The sequence below is a fragment of the Triturus cristatus genome, chromosome 1_2 (genome assembly GCF_964204655.1).
Source record: "Triturus cristatus chromosome 1_2, aTriCri1.1, whole genome shotgun sequence".
In the NCBI taxonomy this organism is placed as follows: domain Eukaryota; kingdom Metazoa; phylum Chordata; class Amphibia; order Caudata; family Salamandridae; genus Triturus; species Triturus cristatus.
Window position 1 is genome coordinate 822,993,625 of NC_140580.1, and position 20,034 is coordinate 823,013,658.

General features: G+C 44.8%; 1 protein-coding gene and 1 long non-coding RNA gene across 7 annotated transcripts in view; one reads left to right on the forward strand and one right to left on the reverse strand.

The window, feature by feature from the left end:
* RNF207 (ring finger protein 207) overlaps positions 1–20,034 on the forward strand; it is a 1,105,462-nt gene that overhangs the window by 693,761 nt on the left and 391,667 nt on the right. For all 6 annotated transcript variants that reach the window (XM_085608881.1, XM_085608879.1, XM_085608885.1 and 3 more), the window contains one exon: positions 11,947–12,068. In XM_085608881.1, coding sequence (XP_085465007.1) covers positions 11,947–12,068 — 122 coding nt within the window. The remainder of the gene's footprint in view (positions 1–11,946; positions 12,069–20,034) is intronic.
* Positions 1–20,034, reverse strand: part of LOC146868075 (uncharacterized) — a 127,549-nt gene that overhangs the window by 7,604 nt on the left and 99,911 nt on the right. The window lies entirely within an intron of this gene.

Below are 20,034 nucleotides of genomic sequence, written 5' to 3' on the forward strand. Positions count from 1 at the left end.
GCTCTCTCACAGATATATATAGGCCCCTGGGGTTGTTTCAGTGGTACTCAGCTGCTGCAATTGGTCTGCCTGGTTAGCATTGTGAGAAGTTGGCCTGGTATATGCTGCTCACTAATTCTAGTGATCACCTTGTACCATGCCAAACAACCCTTATGGTGGTGGTTGAAGTCAACCTTGATAGACCAGCTATCCTAGTGGTAGCGTGGACAGTGCAGTCTGCAGGCTAAACTCTTGAGGGCATGTGAAGCCAGCTGTTTTACCATATGTAACCTCCTTGAATACCAAATGAAAGGACACCACACAGATATATATTCAAAATGTATATGTATTTATTTACTAAAAGTATCCCCTATACTCTTTATGAGCACAGAAGCACATTCGTTTAAAACAAGGCAGTGTTTAAATATACAAAAGTTGCACAATTATGGATGGGCCAGGTGGCCAGCTAAACCATATACTAAAATAGTGGTATAAGAACCACAAATAGAAAGGAAAGAAGGCCTAGGGCCTTGGGAATCGCTGGGACGACAAGGAGCTAACTGTAGTTAGTGATCAGGAGGCCAACAGGATGCGTGTGCAGTGTTAAAAGTTACACCCGTGCACCTATTGATTTCAATGGGTGCAGAAAAGTCACAAAGTTAAAGAAAAAGGAGTCTTCCGGATGGAGCAGAACTTAACAACTTGAAACCTAGACACTAGAGATGTTTCTCTACCCAGGAGCACCGGAGTGCCAGCGTTACCTCACCCACAGGAAGCGGGTGCATAGGAGTCAAAGTGCGTCGGGTTTCGTCGTGCAGGTCTATGGTGCCTGAGGATGAAGATGCTGCAGGCAGCCAGGCAGGAAGAGTTCTGGTGGATCCAAGGATGGATCTGAAGAGTAGACGACCTGCAAGCAGAGGGGACAATGTTCAAAGTCACTAGCCAGTGACCGGCGTGGCACCAGGAAGGAACCAGGCGATGTCGGGTGCCAACAGGTGAAGAAAGGAAGCTTGTCTCTGCAGCCACGTGAAAGTTAAGAGGTCGACGATGTCCAGGAGTCACTCACGAGCTGTCCCACGAAGGCTCTAGCTGATGGCGGTGTCGGCTTCTTGATCGGAGCAAACAGGCCTTGGCTAATGCAAGCCACGCAGGAATCGAGGAAAGCTTGGTGCTCTGGCCAGCAAGGTCAGAGGGGCTGTTCCTTTTCACAGGAGCAAGGGCCAGTCTGGAGCAACCAGACCAGCAGTGTTAGTTGTAGTTTTCGTCGCCAAGATGGCCACTAGCCAACGGGCCAGTAACCGGGATGACGCGTCGAGTGGCAAAAAGCAAAAGGGCCCCACGCAGATATCGTGGATGCTGGAGGGCTGGTCTTTGGTGCAAATGTTGCTGGTTGTTGGGGCTTTTCAGGGCCCAAAGCACAGCATTGAGGATGCCTCAGGTGCTGCGCAGTCAGCTTGTGGTGGACGTTCCAAGATGGCCGGCCCCACGTCTCTCGGTGCCTCCACGGGTCTCTTCAAAATGATATTGCACTGCCGCGATCGCGGTTCCCATTGGCTGCAATGGCATGGGCACTGGCTGTGGCACACCGCGGGGGGCCAGGCGGTCGCTACCGCGATTTGGCATCTTACTATTGTACCCAATGACCGGACCCGCGGTAGCGTAACATGCATACCGCACCTATGGACATATTATGTTCTAGCAATGTCAATAGGCAATTTTCATCATTGAACACTAGATCTTCACAATGTATCACAGCACCTGTTTGCTGTAAAATTGAATGCTAGTGTGACATCCAACTCGCTGATGCCTACACATGCCATGTCAGTGCACAGGATTACATGCTTTGGGATGTACTTACTCACATTTCACCTATGATATTTGTGTGCATGTACACAGATTTGGTGTGTAATGGAGTCTCATATTTGTGCACATGTCAATGTTTGAGATGGCTAATCAACTCACAGTAATGATGGCCTGACCACATAATGTACCTATTTCACTCTGCACATTGCTGTGTTCATTTTGATAGTTGATCAGCTTACACACACTGTGCTCATTGTGTAGAAAAGTTGTGCTCTGTGCGACTTAAGCTAGAAGGTGTGGCAAGTACAGCAGCTATGTGGAAATCAGCAGTGTTGCTGTTTCTAACATGTGCTGTGTCACCTACACCCAGGGCTGGTGACACAAGATGTATGAGTGTACCATTTACCATTCACTTAGTCCGAATCTGTTTTGGAGGTAGTCAGTATGTACATACTGCCCACATGTACAACTACATGAGATCAAGGTGTCTCTGCATGTGACTTGTGCATTAAGCTGTTGTTACAGTTCAGTCATTGTTGGGCGCTGCGTCAGTCAAGATGCAAGATGTTTGACACATCTCATAGGGGAATTAAACTGTCATGTGTCCCCTATTTATAATATGTAGGAGATGACCAAATGTGCATCGTCTGTTCCCAGTGCTGGCGAACATGGAGATTGGGGACTTCATAAGGAAATTCCATCTGGATCGTCTTACCCTTCAAGAGCTATGTGGTCAGTTGGAGCCCCATCTGAGGCCTCACAGAACCTATCCGCCTGCTTTGACGCCAACAGTTAAGGTGATGGCGGCCCTGCATTTCTTTGCAACTGGTTCGTTTCAGTACACGGTAGCCATTGCCGGTGGGATGTCTCAAGCTATGTTCAGCATGGTGCTACGTGATGTCCTGTCCGCTATGATGACCTACAAGGACCGCTACATCCACTTCTCAAAGAGACATGAATTGGCTGGTGTGAAGAGTGATTTCTATGATCTTGGACACATACCCAATGTTGTTGGCGCCATTGACTGCACACATGTTGACCTAGTTCCACCACTGGCACGTGAGCACATCTACCGGAACAGGAAACATGTCCATTCCATTAATGTGCAAGTGCTATGTCAAGCGGATATGATTATCTCCCACGTGTGTGCCAAATTCCCCAGTTCTGCACATGACTCCTACATACTGCATAACAGCATCATCCCACAATTGATGGCAAATCTTGTTGGTGAGTACACAGAGTCAAGTAGTGTGCTGTATGTGTGACATGCTGTTCTCAGCTACTGTTTATATTAGTAAATGGCTCTCTGAATCTTGCACCTAGGTGACTCTGTGTATCCCAACCGGCCTTGGTTGCTGAGCCCACTGAGGAATCCAAGGATCCCAGGTGAAGTCTGCTACAGTGATGTACATGAGAGGACACGTCGTGTGGTGGAGCGTACTTTTGGACTTCTGAAGTCTAGATTACAGTGTCTGGACAAGAGCGGAGGTGCACTACTCTACTCTCCCCAAAAGGTGTGTCAGATCATAGTTGCATGCTCCACAACCTGGCCTTGCGCAAAGAGATCCCCCTGCTCCAGGACGATGATGAGCAGCAGATGTCCCCCCTGCAAACCCATGCATTCCCAGTGAGGATATTTGCTGATATCTTTAATGAAGGCTGCCGTGAAGATCACAGAGACATTGCCACACGAATAAAACAGAGTCCAGCCGACGCGTTTCGTGCTGTTGCACTTCTTCCTGGGCTGTGGACTAAAAGCTCTGGACACACATTAGCAGTTCTTCAGCACCTGTGATAAATACTAATCCCTGCCCCAGTGGGCGTGGCCACTCCCATGGCCTGCTGGGATCCGTAGTGCCTTCGTATTCCTTGATGAGTCGCCATGCGTTCCAAAGTCAAAGTTATCTGTAATTGATACTCCAGTGGGTTGTGATGCAGTCCCCAGACTCAAACACAACATCTTACTGCCTGCATTAACAGCTCCTGTCCCTCCTGCTGTTACGCCGGTTGGCGTTACCGCAGAGCTGCTTTGATGCTGCTGGGCTCCTTCAGCGAGTTGGGCCAGCCGCTAAAAATCCAACAACAGAGTTGCCCACAAAACGAGGGGGACTGCATCACAACCCACTGGGGTATCAATTACAGATAACTTTGACTTTGTAACGCATGGCGACTCATAGAGGAATACGAAGGCACTACGGATCCCAGCAGGCCATGGGAGTGGCCGCGCCCACTGGGGCAGGGATTAGTATTTATCACAGGTGCTGAAGAACTGCTAATGCGTGTCCAGAGCTTTTAGTCCACAGCCCAGGAAGAAGTGCAACAGCACGGAACGCGTCGGCTGGACTCTGTTTTATTCGTGCGGCAATGTCTCTGTGATCTTCACGGCAGCCTTCATTAAAGATATCAGCAATATTTACCTGTGTGGGCCCTTCGTTTTGTGGCTAACTCTGTTGTTGGACCTTTCTCATATCACGTACTTTAGTTTGTTTATCCGGTTGACCATGCATGTTTTGTGTTCATATGGGCCTTCATGCTCTGGCACCATGGCACTTACACATTGCATTCTGTGCTGTGCATGATTGGGCCCTGAATTTCTTCAACATTTGACTTGGTGGTTTAAAGTTTTGTTTCTGTGACAGTTATGTATGCTTAGCTTTCTGCACACTGGATGTGGCTTTTGGATCTATGCCAAGTTTGATCACCTGTGAGGGCTGGTGTGGTCATATGGCTCCATGCATCTTGAGAAGGATGGCAGGGTGCATGCACTGTCTACCTACCTGTTCTGTGACACAATGGAGGGAAATAGCTGCCACATGGTTATGAGTGGGAGGAGTGTACCTACCTGCTCAGCTTTGGCTCAAGGGTGCCTGGTGGGAGTTGTAGTGCTGGTCTCCCACCAACAAACCCCCCTCCCTGTTAAGATGGCTACCTACCTGTACGTTTGAGGTGAGCAATGCAATGGATGCCACATGGTTGTGGGTGGGGGGAGTTCTCCATCTTGCTATGTTGTCGGACAAGGGGGCCTGGTGGGGGTTATAGTGCTGGCTTCCCACCCACAAACACCCCTCCCTGTTAAGATGGTAAGTTTGAAGACAGCAATGGAATGGCTACCACATGGTTCTGGGTGGGGGGAGTGTTCCATCCTGCTCAGGGGTGAGACACGAGAGCATGAGAAGGCTACCTACCTGTTAGGTGAAGGTGAGCAATGCAATGGCTGACACATGGTTGTGGGTAGGGGGAGTGCTCCATCTTGCTCAGCTGTGGGACAAGGGTGCCTGGTGAGAGTTGTACTGCTGGCTTCCCACCCACAAACACCCCTAGCTGTTAAGATGGCTACCTACCTGTAAGTTTTGGGAGAGCATTGCAATGGCTGTCACATGGTTGTGGGTGTGGGGGAGTGTTCCATCCGGCTCAGCTGTGGGACAAGGGTGCCTGGTGGGAGTTGCAGTGCTGGCTGCCTGTACACATGCCCCCATGGTAATATTGCTAGCTACCTTTGGGGTGATTCAGAGGAAGGGAATGTTAGATCTGTGAGACATGTGTTGGGAAGAGTTTGTTGTATGTGAGTGCATTTGTGTCTAGGAAGTGTAGCTTTCTACTTGTGCAAGACAGTACATAGCAGTGTAATGGTTGACATTTGTTGGTACTTACCAGCCTCCATTCCCCCAGGTATTCCTGTGAGACTCTCTGGATGCAGTGTGGCAAGCACCTTCTCCTCCCATTCAGTGAATGTTAGTGGTGGAATGGGAGTGCCACCGCCAGTCCTCTGAGCCAGCTCATGGTTCTTGTTGGCGTGCTCTTTCACCATCGTCTTGAGGTCATGCCACCTCCTCCTGATGTCCTTCAGGGTGCGCAAGGTGGTCCCTACTGCATTGACTTTGTTAACTATCCTTGCCCACATTTGATTTTTTTGTGGCTATTGGTGTCTGTTGGACCATACTTCCAAACAAATGTGGTTCTGCTCTGATTATCTCATCTATCATCACTGAAAACTCATTATCAGTGAATTTGGGCATCTTCTTTTTTGACATGGTGTGTGATGTGCAAATGGGTGAAAAGTGCAGGTGTGAAGGTGGTGGTGGGGATGGTGATGTATGTGTGTGTGTGGTTGTGATGGTGTGATGTGTGCTGATTTTCCTCTCCTTTGTGCTGTGGGGTTGGGCCCTTCAGCTTTGGAGTTGTGCAAAGGATTCTGGGCAGGGAAGGGGCTGGTTTTATACTCAGCTATGTGGGTGGGTCCAAATGGAGTATTCATGTCAGGTGGGTTGACCTGGGATTTGTATTTTTTACTTGCCATAGCAATGTGTCATTGGGGTGTGTTGGGTGTTTTTTGAGGCTGAGCCAGATTTATAGCCACACTTGGTAGGCTTGTTGTGTGTTTGCTTTCGACCACCATTACTCTTCAGGCACAACCGCGGCGGTCGAAATGCAACAGTCTTTCCGCCTGCTCTCCCATTCATCATTTGTTGCGATCATCGTGGTCGGAAACAACTGATCGTTCAGCTGGCACCGCCATCGTATCGTAATTTCACGTGCTGTCATTCCACTGGTCAAACGGCGGTTTTGGGTCTTTCCGCAGCAATTCCGACCGCCGCGGACGGATTTTCAGCTGTTTCGGATGGTCCCGTCGGAGTTTCATGGAATCCGTCCGCCGCGGACGGATTTTCAGCTGTTTCGGATGGTCCCGTCGGAGTTTCATGGAATCCGTCCGCCGCGGTCGATTTTTATCTTTTTTTTTTTTTTTTCCTGGAGGTTCATCCTAATCTGTCCACCGGATTTCCCGCGGTACATGCGGACGGTTAATTTCCGCTACCACGGCGGTCGGAATGCTTTTCAGACCGCCATCCTATTCGACCCCATAGTTCTTGAACACACTTGAAAACAAAATACAAAAATACATGAACACCGTTGTTTACATAAATGACATATACAAACTTACTGACCTATTTCTTTTAAAACATATTTGACCAGTTCTAATTAACATATGAAACACTAGGCGGAAACATTCACTCAAGTTATGTATTTTATCCTGCCATTGTGTATAGCTCTGGGAGTGTATGCTTAAATTGTTGTAAAAATGGAGAGTAGTAGCAATACAAAGTCTCTCTCAAACACGCTGCGAATGCCTTTTACCAAGAGTGGGGGTCACTGCGTTTCAAACCCCAAGTCTTTTGGGGGGTTCTCTTCAGGACCTGGACCTGGTCATTTCAGCTGAAAATAAGTGAAAGTGATTGTGTTACAATTTAATGACTCAAACATCCCTGTTCTACTTCTACATACTCCTATGATTAACAGTGTACCTTATATTGCTTGGAAATGTAGAGGGGCGCACTGATCCTCAATGTAACTTTCGATGACTAATCATTTTGGACGGTGAAGGCGGTATTTTCATATATGGTAACAATTCTGATCCCTAGGGCAGAATGGAAGAGAGGGGCTAACACTCCACTTGAATAGGTAGTGTCCTGTCACCACACAAAGAGATGATTTACCCCCATAGATAGCCTGGCAGTGAGGACTGGGCCAAAAGAGAAACCTGTGCACTTCAGAGAGCTGCTTTGAAGTCTCTCCCCACTTCAAATGAACTTTTGGATACAAGTACTTTAGTCTCTGACCTCCTAAAATCAAACACTTCTGTATCTTGCTAAGAAATTAATTGGTAACCAGGTATAGAAATGGGGAAACGGGCGCTCAACAGACGTATTGGGCTATATTAATACAGACGTACAATCTATGTTGGTGCTCCAAAGGGAAGAGAGGTCGGTTACCATTTCAACCTCATAAATCCTTATTCATAGGGGATGAAACAGAATCAAATGGTTCCACCCTGAGCACACTGTAGTATTTCAATTAAAAAAGTTCTTATATAGTTTGAGATCTTCACACGTTGTTCAAAAGTCCATAATCTTTACTTCAAATTGTTCTGGTGGGGTTTCCACAGCTTATTGTAGTACAATCTTAACAAATGAAAAACAGCCAACACATGTTTCGTCGTGTGTAGTTACACACAATTGACTTCTTCAGGGCTACGAACCCAAGCGAAAGTGTGCACATAATTAATAAGCTGTACAATTATATTGTAAACCGAATATAGCCAACACCAGGGGTTAAGGCCAAAATAGTCCATCACCCAGAAAAAAATATATATGCATATAGGTGGAAAAGAGAGCAGGTACATTATCTGCTAGAGAGCCTTGAGCCCAAATAGTATGGGAATTCAAAATACAGAGAAAGTAAACACCTGTAACTCCCTGAAGATTGTATGAATATGTCACCTGATTAGATTAATATAAAACTCCACAACTAGGAGTCCTCCCAGAAAACACCAGTACAAGGGTACCTGTGGGCGTGAATATGACCCTTTATCTCATAAATAATCTGTAAGCCCAGGAACAATAAGATCAAAAAGTAAAAAATATTAAAAAATGAAAGTCACCTCCTCACTTGCTGAATCCCATCTTTGCAAGTAAGGTCCTGGTAAGTAGTCAATTGAATACAACACCTTATCCCGTTTTCCATGCACTATATTCTTAGAGATGTATATAAGATAGAAAAAACTGAAGAAATATTAAGATGCCATACTATACAAGTATTGAAATCAGCGGGTATAACATATACCCTAAAGGAGCTCGAAAGATGTACCTGATAATTTAAGATGCTGTCCCCCCTTCTGTATTATAGTGGGTGCATCTCAATCCCTCCAGTACAGTAGCGATTACAGTAGGTAATCCCACAATCACTCGTTCATGACCTAAAGCAGAAACCACATAAGCGGTTACAAAGCAAGGAAAATTCTAAGTATACCATGCTAGTCAAAAAACCTGCATGTAAGTCTGTGCTTAAATGCCTGAAAGCACCCCTGTATTGACCGTGCAATATCTTCAGCTGTGTCCCATAACACAGCAAAATTATATTAATTTAGGGAGGTCTATCAATAACTAGATCACCAAGCGTGATACTATCCTGTCACTCACACATGAAAACTGGACTAATAGCCCGATGCCAGGTTTGCTAGACGCTGTAGTCGAGCAACTCAATCTAATAAATATGACAACAATGAGTCGCAATACGTGGTAATCGTGCGACTCTTACTTCAATAAACGTCTTCAATAGGTCGAAATGCACAGAGCAAATTTCTATACTGTCAAATTAAATTCCCTAGCGCAGAACCCTCCTTACAAAACAAAGTCCACTCCTTACCGTAACTAACGGGGTTCCTCGCCCGAGACTTCAAACCGTTGGCATACACCATAAGCGCCATCTTGAGAAGGAACTAAATACACTTCACCCGTAACACATGTTTCCCAGTCACATGACGGCTGACGAAAATAAGCTCTGCCATCTTTAAAAGGTAAAGCTTGATCTACGCCGTACAGTGTCAGAATTTAACAATACCACCCATGAAACAAGTATATCGTACTGTCAGTAGGAATTGCAAAACTTTAAAATTAGTCATGGTATTTCGTATGTAGTAATATAGTTCTGTCCTCTAGAAAGTAATGAAGTGTTATTCTTCGACGATCGAGTCATAAAAAATATAATTCTTAACTCTACCTCCTGTATTGACAGTGCCAAAGACTCTTCGTAAAGAAACCAGCACTGATAAGTTAAGTCTTAATATCTGGCGTATAACATGAGAATTTTTCTTGCCAAAATATGCCACATCGCTTGTAAGCTAATCACGTGACAACGTAGGAAATAAGATAGGCATCTTGGAGTGTACCGAACTCAGTCTAGTCTATGGGGCATTATTCCTCAAATGTCAAGGTGAGATGCAATTGTTTAGTTAAAATTCAAAACAGTAGACCAATGTTATAATGCGTATAACATGCTATGTAATATCACCTCCCAATTGCTGGCACCTCTATTTAAACAAATACAAAAAAAATTACGACAAAGATATATGAGAGTCCAGATTTATCTATAGTCTCAAAACAAGTGGAGGAATACTTCTGGATCTCGAATTGAACCTCTGTCAGAAGGATTGCTGTGCTGCTTAAAGGACTCCTCTTTAGACTGCAGACTTGGAAGGCCTGCTTTTCTCTTGTGTTGACCTGCTGCCTACTGCTCTCTGGCTCTGCTGAAGGAGAGCTGACCTCTGTCTTCCCTCCAAGTGATTCCCAAGGGCTTGTTGTCTTGCCTCCTGTTGCTTAAGACTCCGGGAAATCTAAGTCTCTGTGCCTGTCTCACTGGAAGTGACCTAGATACACGCAACACAAATTTTGACTCCTCTCCTGTCTGAGAGTAGCAGAACCAGCGCATCGCTGGAGTAAAATAGGCTCATTGCATCAGAACCAGTGCTTTGCCTCCCAAGATCAATGCATCAGACAGCGTATCACCACCGCTACAGCTTGGTGAGATCGCTGCATCTCCTCGACTGCATGGCAGAATCAGACACATCGCTCAACACTTCTGGACACCAATACCCATCTGCGGAACTGATGCATCGCCTTCACTGCGTAGAGAAGATTGATACATCTCGCTGTTTGTAACCAGGAAAGGTACTTTGTTCACCGGACCCTGCGTAGCTCCTATAGTCAGCCGGCACTCGGTCGGCTGAACTTTGACTTTATCCGGTTGTGCTTTTTATTGCATTTATTCTTTTAAAATTCAATATTTTGCCTTCTTTACATTGGGTTTGTATTATGTTGGTCTTGTTTTTCTCGAATAAATATTCTCTATTTTTCTAAACTGGTGTAGAGTCTTTTTTTGGTGTCTTCACTGTGTTACTGTAATTTAAGTGTTGCAGAAAAACTTTACACATTGCCACATAAATTAAGCCTGGCTGTTCTGTGCCAAGCTACCAGAAGGTGAGCACAGGTTAATTTAGGTTGTGTATCTGACTAACCCGGACTAGGATTGTGACCCTTACTTGGACTGGGTGCAAACCTCTGTCATCTAGAGATCCAATTTCTAACATCAACCTTGCACAATTCAGACCTGATCTTCTCTAACAGCAACAGTTAAGACCCAGCGGCCAGATCAGGGCCTCTCTAAGCGGGATTAAAAGCAATCCCGAACGGTTAAGGACAATTTCACCCAGATTTGAATGCTTATCATAGCAGCAGTGGTCCCCGATTTATTGAGTCACCACAACTGTTCAGCCCTGCTACACATACGTAATGAGTAGTTAGGTATCATGATAGCCCTGCTCTACAGAGAGATCGCCTTTACTTGTATTTATACCTACATAGTCAACCAAATTATAGCTGCAACATAGTATGTGCTTTGTAACTGGGTATATTAGTGATGTAGGAGCTCTTTCATAAAAATACAAAGGAAAACTCTAAAACATCTTACTCTAGTTTCTAGCAATAAACGGAAAATAAAACAAAAGATTTAAAGGATTAGGACAATTTCTACAAATGAATTTTATTATTTCATGTGATTAGGCTACTACTCGCAAACTACCTGTGCATTTGTAATTTTCTATGACTATCATGTGATCACAAATTCCCCATTCAATTACTTGATTCCAAAATTCAGGTAATGAAGAGCTTGTAACGTCTTGACCCTTAAAAGCCTGTTCCTTCAAGCTGTACCTAAAAAGGAACTTGCTGTGCAGGCATCCATCCATTGTTTCGTTTGATAAACCACCCTAAAGTCACATTATGTAAAAAAACAAAATCTGTCCTTTTGGCATAATGTTTGCCTTATTCATTAGTGAACATTGCTCATGATTATCCTAAGGCCCGATTCACAAAGGTAACTTACAAGTAGTAGTATTCGGAGTGCGAAGTCTCCGCACTCAGGGCAGAGTTCTCCATACTCTAGGTGGAATCTCCACATTCTGGGCAGAATCTCTGCAATGCAGAGAGTGTGCATAGTGGAGATTCCGCTCCAAGTGCGGAGATTCCGCCCAAGTGCGGAGTTTCTGCCCCAAGTACCCAGACTCTGAACTCTTAACTGTACTGCTTGTATGTTACCTTTGTGAATCAGACTCTTAGTCTTTTGAAAAAAATATATTATGCAATGCTAGGAGTATTCTCCAACAGATTTCAGCTCACATATGACAATTCTTTTTTAAGCTTGTACCCCACTTGCTTGTGTTTCCGTCATGAAATAAATCACTATGCAAGGAGTTTATAATCCTTCCAAACTAAGAGGAATTTCAATGTATATTCAGTATATCACATGAAGTATTTTTTTAATTTCTTGTTTCAGATCAACTCAGAATATGGCGCAGAATTTGCACGCTGTTTGGAGCCTTTACTATTTCTCAACACCCGCCGGGCTGGAGGGGTGAATGTCAGCTGCAATGTCACAGGGATTAACAGTGGAAATATGTAAGAAAAAATCTGTTTGCTTTTAAATGTAATGTTGCCTTGTACTTTATTTGCAGAGTATTTGAATTCTAACTAATTTTTTATGCAAAGGCTTGGTCTTTGGTTATCTGTGCTTACATATTGGCAACTGAAGAGTTGAGATTGAGAACTTCAGCCCTTTGACTTCAAGCACATCATGCCTTTTACAATATAGATTATATACGACTCTTAGTTTAGTCTGTATCCTCCAAAGCTTGTCCAGGCAATAGTATGAGCTGCGGATTAATTCATTGGCTTGTGTTTCATCAGCCAGGCTAGCTTGAATCCAGTGGCACAATGAGAAAGGGACCCACGTTTGGGCATACCCTTGTCGACTTGGCACGAACATTGGAAACACAACATGATGATGGACAGAGTGCTGAAACCTTTCAACCACTCATTCCCAGTCAGTAGATGTGGGTTAAATCCATTGTTCTTTTGCTTACCATGCCGCCCCAGACTTGAACTTGCTTCTCATGGGGACAGTCCAGCCCGAACTGCCAAGTCAGGTCTGCCCTGGACTGGAAACATGCATCCTGGAAACAGTTTCAGGGCATCATCCCTCATCAGCCAAGCAACTTGAATCCAGTGGCACAGCAAGCAAGTCCCCCACGTATGGACTTGCCCTTGGCCACTTATGGTGAACATAGCAAACACAAGATGATAGGTGGATTGCTGAATCTTTTCAAACACTCTCCCCCAGTCAAGAGATCTGTTTTAAATCAATTGTTCTTTTGCTCACCGTACAACCCAGTTTGGACCCAGCCATATGCATATCACTTGACCATTCTCCCCCTGTGAACAGCCTTGCCGAACCTGCTAGGTCAGGTCCACCGTGGACTGGAAACAAGCCTCCTGGAAACAGTTTCAGGGTACCACTCCTCATCAGCCAGGCTAGCTTGAATCCAGTGGCACAGCAAGCAAGGGACCCGAGTATGGACTTGCCCTTGGCCACGTAGGGCAAACATAGGAAACACAACAAGATAATAGAAGCAACCCAGTTTGGACCCAGCCATATGCAAATCGGTCTTGACCATGCTCCCCATTGGAACAGTCCAGCCTGAACTGCCAGGCCAGGTCCTTCCTGGACCAGGAACAAGCAACCTGGGACCGGGTTAGGGGTATCGCCCTTTATCAGCCAGATATTTATCAGAACAAAATTATCTCCATACGATCAATTCTGCAAGAGTCAGATGGGGATCAAAACAAGAATTAACTGATCCCAGTTCCCTTAATCAAGATATACCCTAAGGCTGTGTTTTGGAACAAGCCTTATTTTTTCTATATATAATTGGAGTAATTGACTTTTTGATCCTTATGAGAAGAAATGGCCCACTATCATTCTAACTCCTTATTCTTTATAAGGACTCTAGTATTATTGCAGAGAATGCCTTTTGTTAAACCTCTCTTAAAGTTATCAAGTACCCCTACGTCCCTAAGTTCCTGGATCTGGGTACTAAGAGAATAGATCTGATAGCAGTGTTGAGACCGCTTCTGTATCAGGTTCGGCTCTGGACAACTACTCCTCTAGAGCATTATAAAAATGCCATTTGCAAGACCGAGCAATTAGGAATGCAGATACTCTACCATGGGTCAACTATGTATGGCGTACCTTTACAAATTTGCTCTTCTCATTTTTGGTCCAGGCACATTCTATCAACTCTTATTTTACTTTACTGCTGAAAAAAATCCTATTAGGACTTTAATTGTGTTCTGCAACATAAGGAAAGCACTGTGGGAAGGCCCTTGAGAAGGATATGTCTAGTGTGTGGAGGATTGCAGACGATTGTGCACACAAAGACCAGTCATAAAAGAGGAGAACCCTCACCACTCAAGAAGGGTGAAACTGCACCCCTGTACTACAGAACGTACCAGTTGTTGTCCTATCTAAAAAAAGGAAAAGATGGTGCTCATTTTCTTGAGTTACATAGAGTTATAAATCATATTCCAGAAGGTATAAAATGCAATAAGATCAGAATCGGATGAGCATCTGCTCTGGGACAGCACACGAAACACAAACGTCTTCATTGGTATGGCAAGCATTATATACCTAAATATCTGATAATTTCAATATGCAAGCTTTTTAGAAATACATGGTGTCAAAGTTGTCAGTTTATCGTCATTAAAAAAAATGAGAGACCGATTAGCATTATCGTTAAGAAACTCTCTGAATTTTGTTCTGAAAACATAATGCATTTCTCTTTCTGCATTCAGCCCAAGCTCTAAACTCTTGAGCTTGGCTATCGAGCCTGTCTCCGATTGTCTTGATTTTAGTCTCTGTCACCACCTGATTATGTCAATTTGAGGGCTCTGTGACCACCCCTGTGCTCTGGTTGGACTTCTTCTATACAATGTAAGAAGACCCTACGGTTCTCTTTCATGCTTTGTGTCCTAGCAAGCTCCTTCAGCGGATATCAGTGGATGCCTTGAGTCCTGTTGGACAAACACTCTCAGATGCTGTTGTATCCTTTCTGTCAGCAACCTCATAGTGCTACGTACACATATTGGATTACATTCACATTTGATTATAAATAGAAAACTTGGTATTGCAGTTTATGAAACTACCTTGAAAACTAATATTGATTAGTCCAGCTACTAGTGGTCCATCATTTCATTGAGGGAGCCCATTAACCTTGACTGCAGCAGGTAATTTAGGGTTTAGCATCTTGCATACATTGCTTGTTGTGGACTTGAGTTTAACTGATGGCAGCTTTTTTTCCTTTGCAATTGTGCCCCAAGTCTGTTCTGTTCTGCTAATCAATGGACCAGCCCAGTGGGATTTTGAAAGCAGTTTCCTTGACTACTTCAGAAGTTAAATCTATGTCACTGGTAGGGAGAATAGTGATATCATCAGTGATATTATTAGTGATTTCATTTATGGTGTCATCCTAACATAATGTGAGGCCATGAGTAGTGCTGTGGTCGGGTTATGGTAGTATATCTCACAATAACCGGCAAATGTCAGTGTTAATAGGTTTGTGTCATAACCATTAAGGGTGGGCAGAGCTCACAGAGTTTCATAAAGTCTCCACGAGATTCCTCTTTTTCAATGTAAGTTAATGGAGAAAATCAATTTCCCAGTTTTTTTCTCCAAAATCTTCGTCTTACCAAGTTCAAAATGCTGGCAAGTTTGGGACATTGGATCACGGAGGGCAGGAGGAATGGGATAGGGACATGGACTCTGATAAGAGAGGGCAGTAGGGAGATGGGCAAGGGCACCAAAGTGACCTTACAGGGCAGCCGTCATGGGTTGCAGCAGCACAATACATCACACAGGGTAAGCAGGACGGCAGTGCAGCAAACGGATCATGGAAATCAATAGGGAGAAAACAGGGCCATGCACATGGACAACAGAGAGCTGAGGGTAAAGAGGCAAGGGCTCAAGCTGACCATAGCAAGCAGACAGGAGGGACAGTTGCAGCATAAAAGACCGTGAACGCAATTAGGGAGGGAGCAGGGAAACAACTGCAGCAGTTGTATACAAAAAGACCTGTTCACAATGTGAGCGAGTGGTTCATATATCCGTAACAGTTGTCATACATTTTAGACAATCTTTGAAGCAAGTGATTGTATCATCTATGCTACTCGTTGGTATGGCTCACTTTTGAAAAGAAAAGAAAAGACAAATATTTTGCATACGAGGTAAGGCAGGATGACTGTCAATAAGTCTAAAAACTTATGTCTCCAACACCCAAACGTGATGAAAAAAGAGTGAGAGGGAGTGTTGGTGCCTCACGGTAGCAACACCAAGGAGGGTTAAGCAGGATGGTACTCGCCTGCTACCTCAAGATCTCATCATCAGCTACCAACACTCCAAAAGCAAGAAATATGTGTAGGGAAAAAATAATTGACTGTACAAGTGCTAGGATGTGTAATTGAAAAGAAAAGAACTGCGCTATAACTGCAGCAGACCAAACAAGGCATGAGGGAGGTGATAGAGGTCTGCACATGGAAAACAGATGACAAGGGGGGGAAGGCAGGAGCAGGAAGCTGACCTTAGAGGTCAGGTTGCATGCGCACTGGAAACACAAAATACCATTGAGGGCAACGGTGAGACAATAATGGCATACACAGGGACAACAGAAGGAGTTGGAAGGGAGTCAGGTCCGGCAAGCTGACAGCACAGGGCAGATGGTAGGGGCTGTGGCAGCACAGACGGCCATGCATGGCAAGCAGCAGGGTTAATGGCAGCACAACGGCCATGGCAGACAAGAGGGAGGGGGGAAGGAGCATGCACAAAAGAACATGGAGGACAGAAGGGATGGGTAGGGACTAGACGCAGACAAAAGAGGGCAGGGGAAGGGACTTCATAACAGACCATGCAGGGTAGACAGGAAGAGCAGTTGCAGCACAACTGAGCATGGAGGGCAGAAGGGACTGGCAGCATAATCAAAAATGGAGGACAGGTGGGAGGGGATAGGGGCATGGAACTTGGGCCGGCAGGGACAGGCAGCAGCCATCTGACCATGCTAGGCTAGTGGGAGGGACATTGGCAGCTCAACAGCACACTCAAAGTAGATAGGAGGGTGGCAGGTCCATGCAATATGGTGGGCAGAAAGGAGGGAGCCGGGGCATGCAGACAGGCATCAGAGGGCAGGGGAAAGAGAGTAGGGACAGCAAGTTAAGCACAGAGGCTAAGCAGTAGTACAATGATGCTGCATAGAATTGGGGAACAGAGGGCAGGAGGAGTGGGCAGGGACATTGAGCTAAATGGAAGGCAGTGGCAGCACATCGGACCATGCAGGGCAGTAGGGAGGAGCTGGTGCATGGACTCGGACAACTGAGTGTAGGGAGGAGGTGGATGGGGCAGCAAGCAAACTGTTTAAGGCAGGCAGAGGCCACAAACCACTGTAATGAGGGAGCAGCATCATAGACAATGGATGGCAAGGAGGAGGCAGGCAGGAGCGGCAATCTTTGGTGTGGGCAGCAACAATGCCAGGCCAGGCCCTACATTCGGTCTCACCACCACTGTGCATTGCGATGGGCATCTTACTTCACGTTAAAAAAAAAACATTAGAAATTCATTGAAAATACAAAGGTTACAGGGACATTATAGTTAGTCTCAGATTTCACTCATACAAAACCAGTGAAATGTAATGGTTATAGTAAGCTGAGCTAACTATAACTTGTTTCCCCACAATGCACCACTTATGACCTCACATATTACATCACTGTGTGAGGGGCTGTGTAGCTGTATGAGTGGATATGTCAGTGGCTGTATTAGTGAGTGAGTGGGTCTATGAATGGCTGTATGAGTGAGTGAGTGGGTAAATTTGTGTGTAGATCTATGAATCAGTGAGTAGGTATTTAAGTACTGGTATGGGTCTATGAATGGATTTGTGAATGGTTCTGTGGGAGTGGCTGTATGAAAGGTTCTGTGGGGGTGGGGGTGGGTTTGTTGATGATTTTGTGGATGATGTCATTAGTGATGTCATCAGTGATGCCATTTGAGATGTCATGAGTGATGTCATTGACCATGTCATGAGTGATGTAATACGTGAGGTCATAAGCAGTGCATTGCAGGGGCGCAAGCTATAGATTGCTCAGATAACTAAAACTGATGAATATAAAACATGGCAGCCATTTTGGGTTTTTACCCATGATCGAGAGACTCCCGCGTGATCGCTGTGAAATTTTCTGAATTGTTTTGTATTTTGGACCCGGGGAGGGTACCTCTGGGTCCCCCCACAAGGCATATGGGGACAGGACCTTACTACCCTGCTCTCTTAAGCAGTGTTCCCTGAAAGTCGCGCGCACCTCTGTGCCACCAAGCGCGCAGTGTCCGTTGTGAAGCACGCACATCCTGGGAGAGCATTTGCGCCGCACGCTTTTAAATCGTGAGCGGCGCGAAAAACGGTAATTTGCTGATTGCGGGAGGCCTATGCCCGCAGGGGCTCCTGCACTTGCCGCATTTCTTTATTAATGGAGCGCGGCTGAGAGCTCTTTGTGGGCCTTTGTGAAAAGATTTGTTAATTGCCACACAGTCATGCGCTGCAATTAACAAATATTTTCACAATGGCCCACAATCAGCCCCTAGCCGCGCTCTATTAAGAGAAGAAATGCAGAAAGTCCAAAAGCACGACGTGTGCTTTACACGTCATGCTTTTGGACTTGATGCTTGTCTTGTCTTAATGAAACACGACTGCGGGCTGATTGTAGGCCATTGTGAAGATATTTATGTTAATTGCAGCGTATGATGATGCTGCAATTAACAGCAATACTTTCACAAATGCCCACAATCAGCCCGCAGCCGCGTTCTGTTAGGAAAAGAAATGTAGCAAGCCCAAAAGCACAACCTGTAAAGCACACGTCATGCTTTTGGAATTGATGCATATCTCTTTTCAATAGAGCGCGGATGCGGGCTGATTGTGCTGATTTTTTGTGTGGCCCGGTGTAATGTTACTTGTAATATCTATCTGGATCAGTGGTCGAAGTGGGCAGGAACGGCAGGGCATGGCGTGGCCCTACTTCTTTAATTCCATAGATTTCGTGCCCCTACCTTTTTATTTTGAATATGCGTCCCTGAACGTAAGAAATATCCACGGCCTGCAGAGAAGGCTGGCATTAGTGGCTGTTCGGGGACTACTCTTATTCCCTTTCTGTCAGTCTAGCTCCTCCTCACTTACCGAAAACCGTGACTCAGGGAATGGTTCTCACCCTCTTTCTTCCTGTCGTTCACTTGTTCCCCTGTGAAATGGATGCAAAAAAGAAAACCACTTTTGCTGGAAATCCCGTTTTGACATTTTTCTATTCCAAAGTGCAGCCTCAGAAATAAAAGGTTCAAAATATGAAAAATCAATAATTAAATAAAGCAAGACGGAGTGTTCTTAAAGTGGCCAGATCGGTTTTATTCAAACCCCAAAAACATTTGCATCACTTTACTGAGTTTGCCAGTAGGGTTGTTTTGATTTTATATAACAGTGATAAAAAAAATAAATATTTTTTGTCTAAAAAATTGTACGTTTATCAACATAGAAAATGAAATGTTTGGCATCAGTAAATGACGTTATCTGGTGTACAATTATTACAAAAATTTGAATTTTTGAGAATGAATAAATAAAATGAATATTTTTATAAAAAACAAAAAGTTTATGTATTAACGAATTAAAATGTAAAATGACTATGCAATACTAGTAATGGTCAACCCATGCACAGATTCAATCTGAGGTAAAAGAAATAGAGGTCTGAGAGGAGTTATAGCTTGGTCATATTGTTTACCTTCCCCTCTTACTCCTAGACCTTAAGTGCCTTTGAGGGGGTCCCTTTATTTATAAGTGTATCCATTGGTTGAATTACATAACATAATAAGCTGTAACTAGTCAGTGAAATGCCAAACAAATACTAAAGATTGGGATGTTTTGCAATCCTGGCCACACCTCTAACTCCGCCCACTGATCCAATCATCAGGTTATTCCCGCCTTCTGATTCTCCGCCCACAGTTCCCCTACTTTTTTTTCCCCACTTCGACCACCGATCTGGATGCAATCACAGAAGAAGCAAACTATCAGTCGGGTAGCACACTATTCTAAGCACAGATTTTTTGCTTAATTGCTTTTAAGACATGCCCTTAATTGCATCGGTCACGTCCCTTTGATTAAACCCCCCTAGTTTTTTCATTCAACTTAAAGCCCGGGTCTACACGCGCGGTCGCGTTCTTGGCGCACATAGCCTTGGCTGCAGCGCACAGAGACCTTACTCTGCCGCACATAGAGGAAAAAAATTAGAGGGAACATTGCTCTTAAGTGCATTATAACCTCGCGGTAAATGCTAACTTTGGAATGGCTACATCATAACATGTCGTGTTTGGTGTCAAACGCTTAGGAGTCATACCTCCACACCAGTAACTGGTGTGGGAGTATGATCCCACCCTTCTAGAGGGATAGACATGTACCTACTGTGGAAACGCTTTAGAATCCTGAAGAGCCCTGGCATCACAAAATGAATGCCA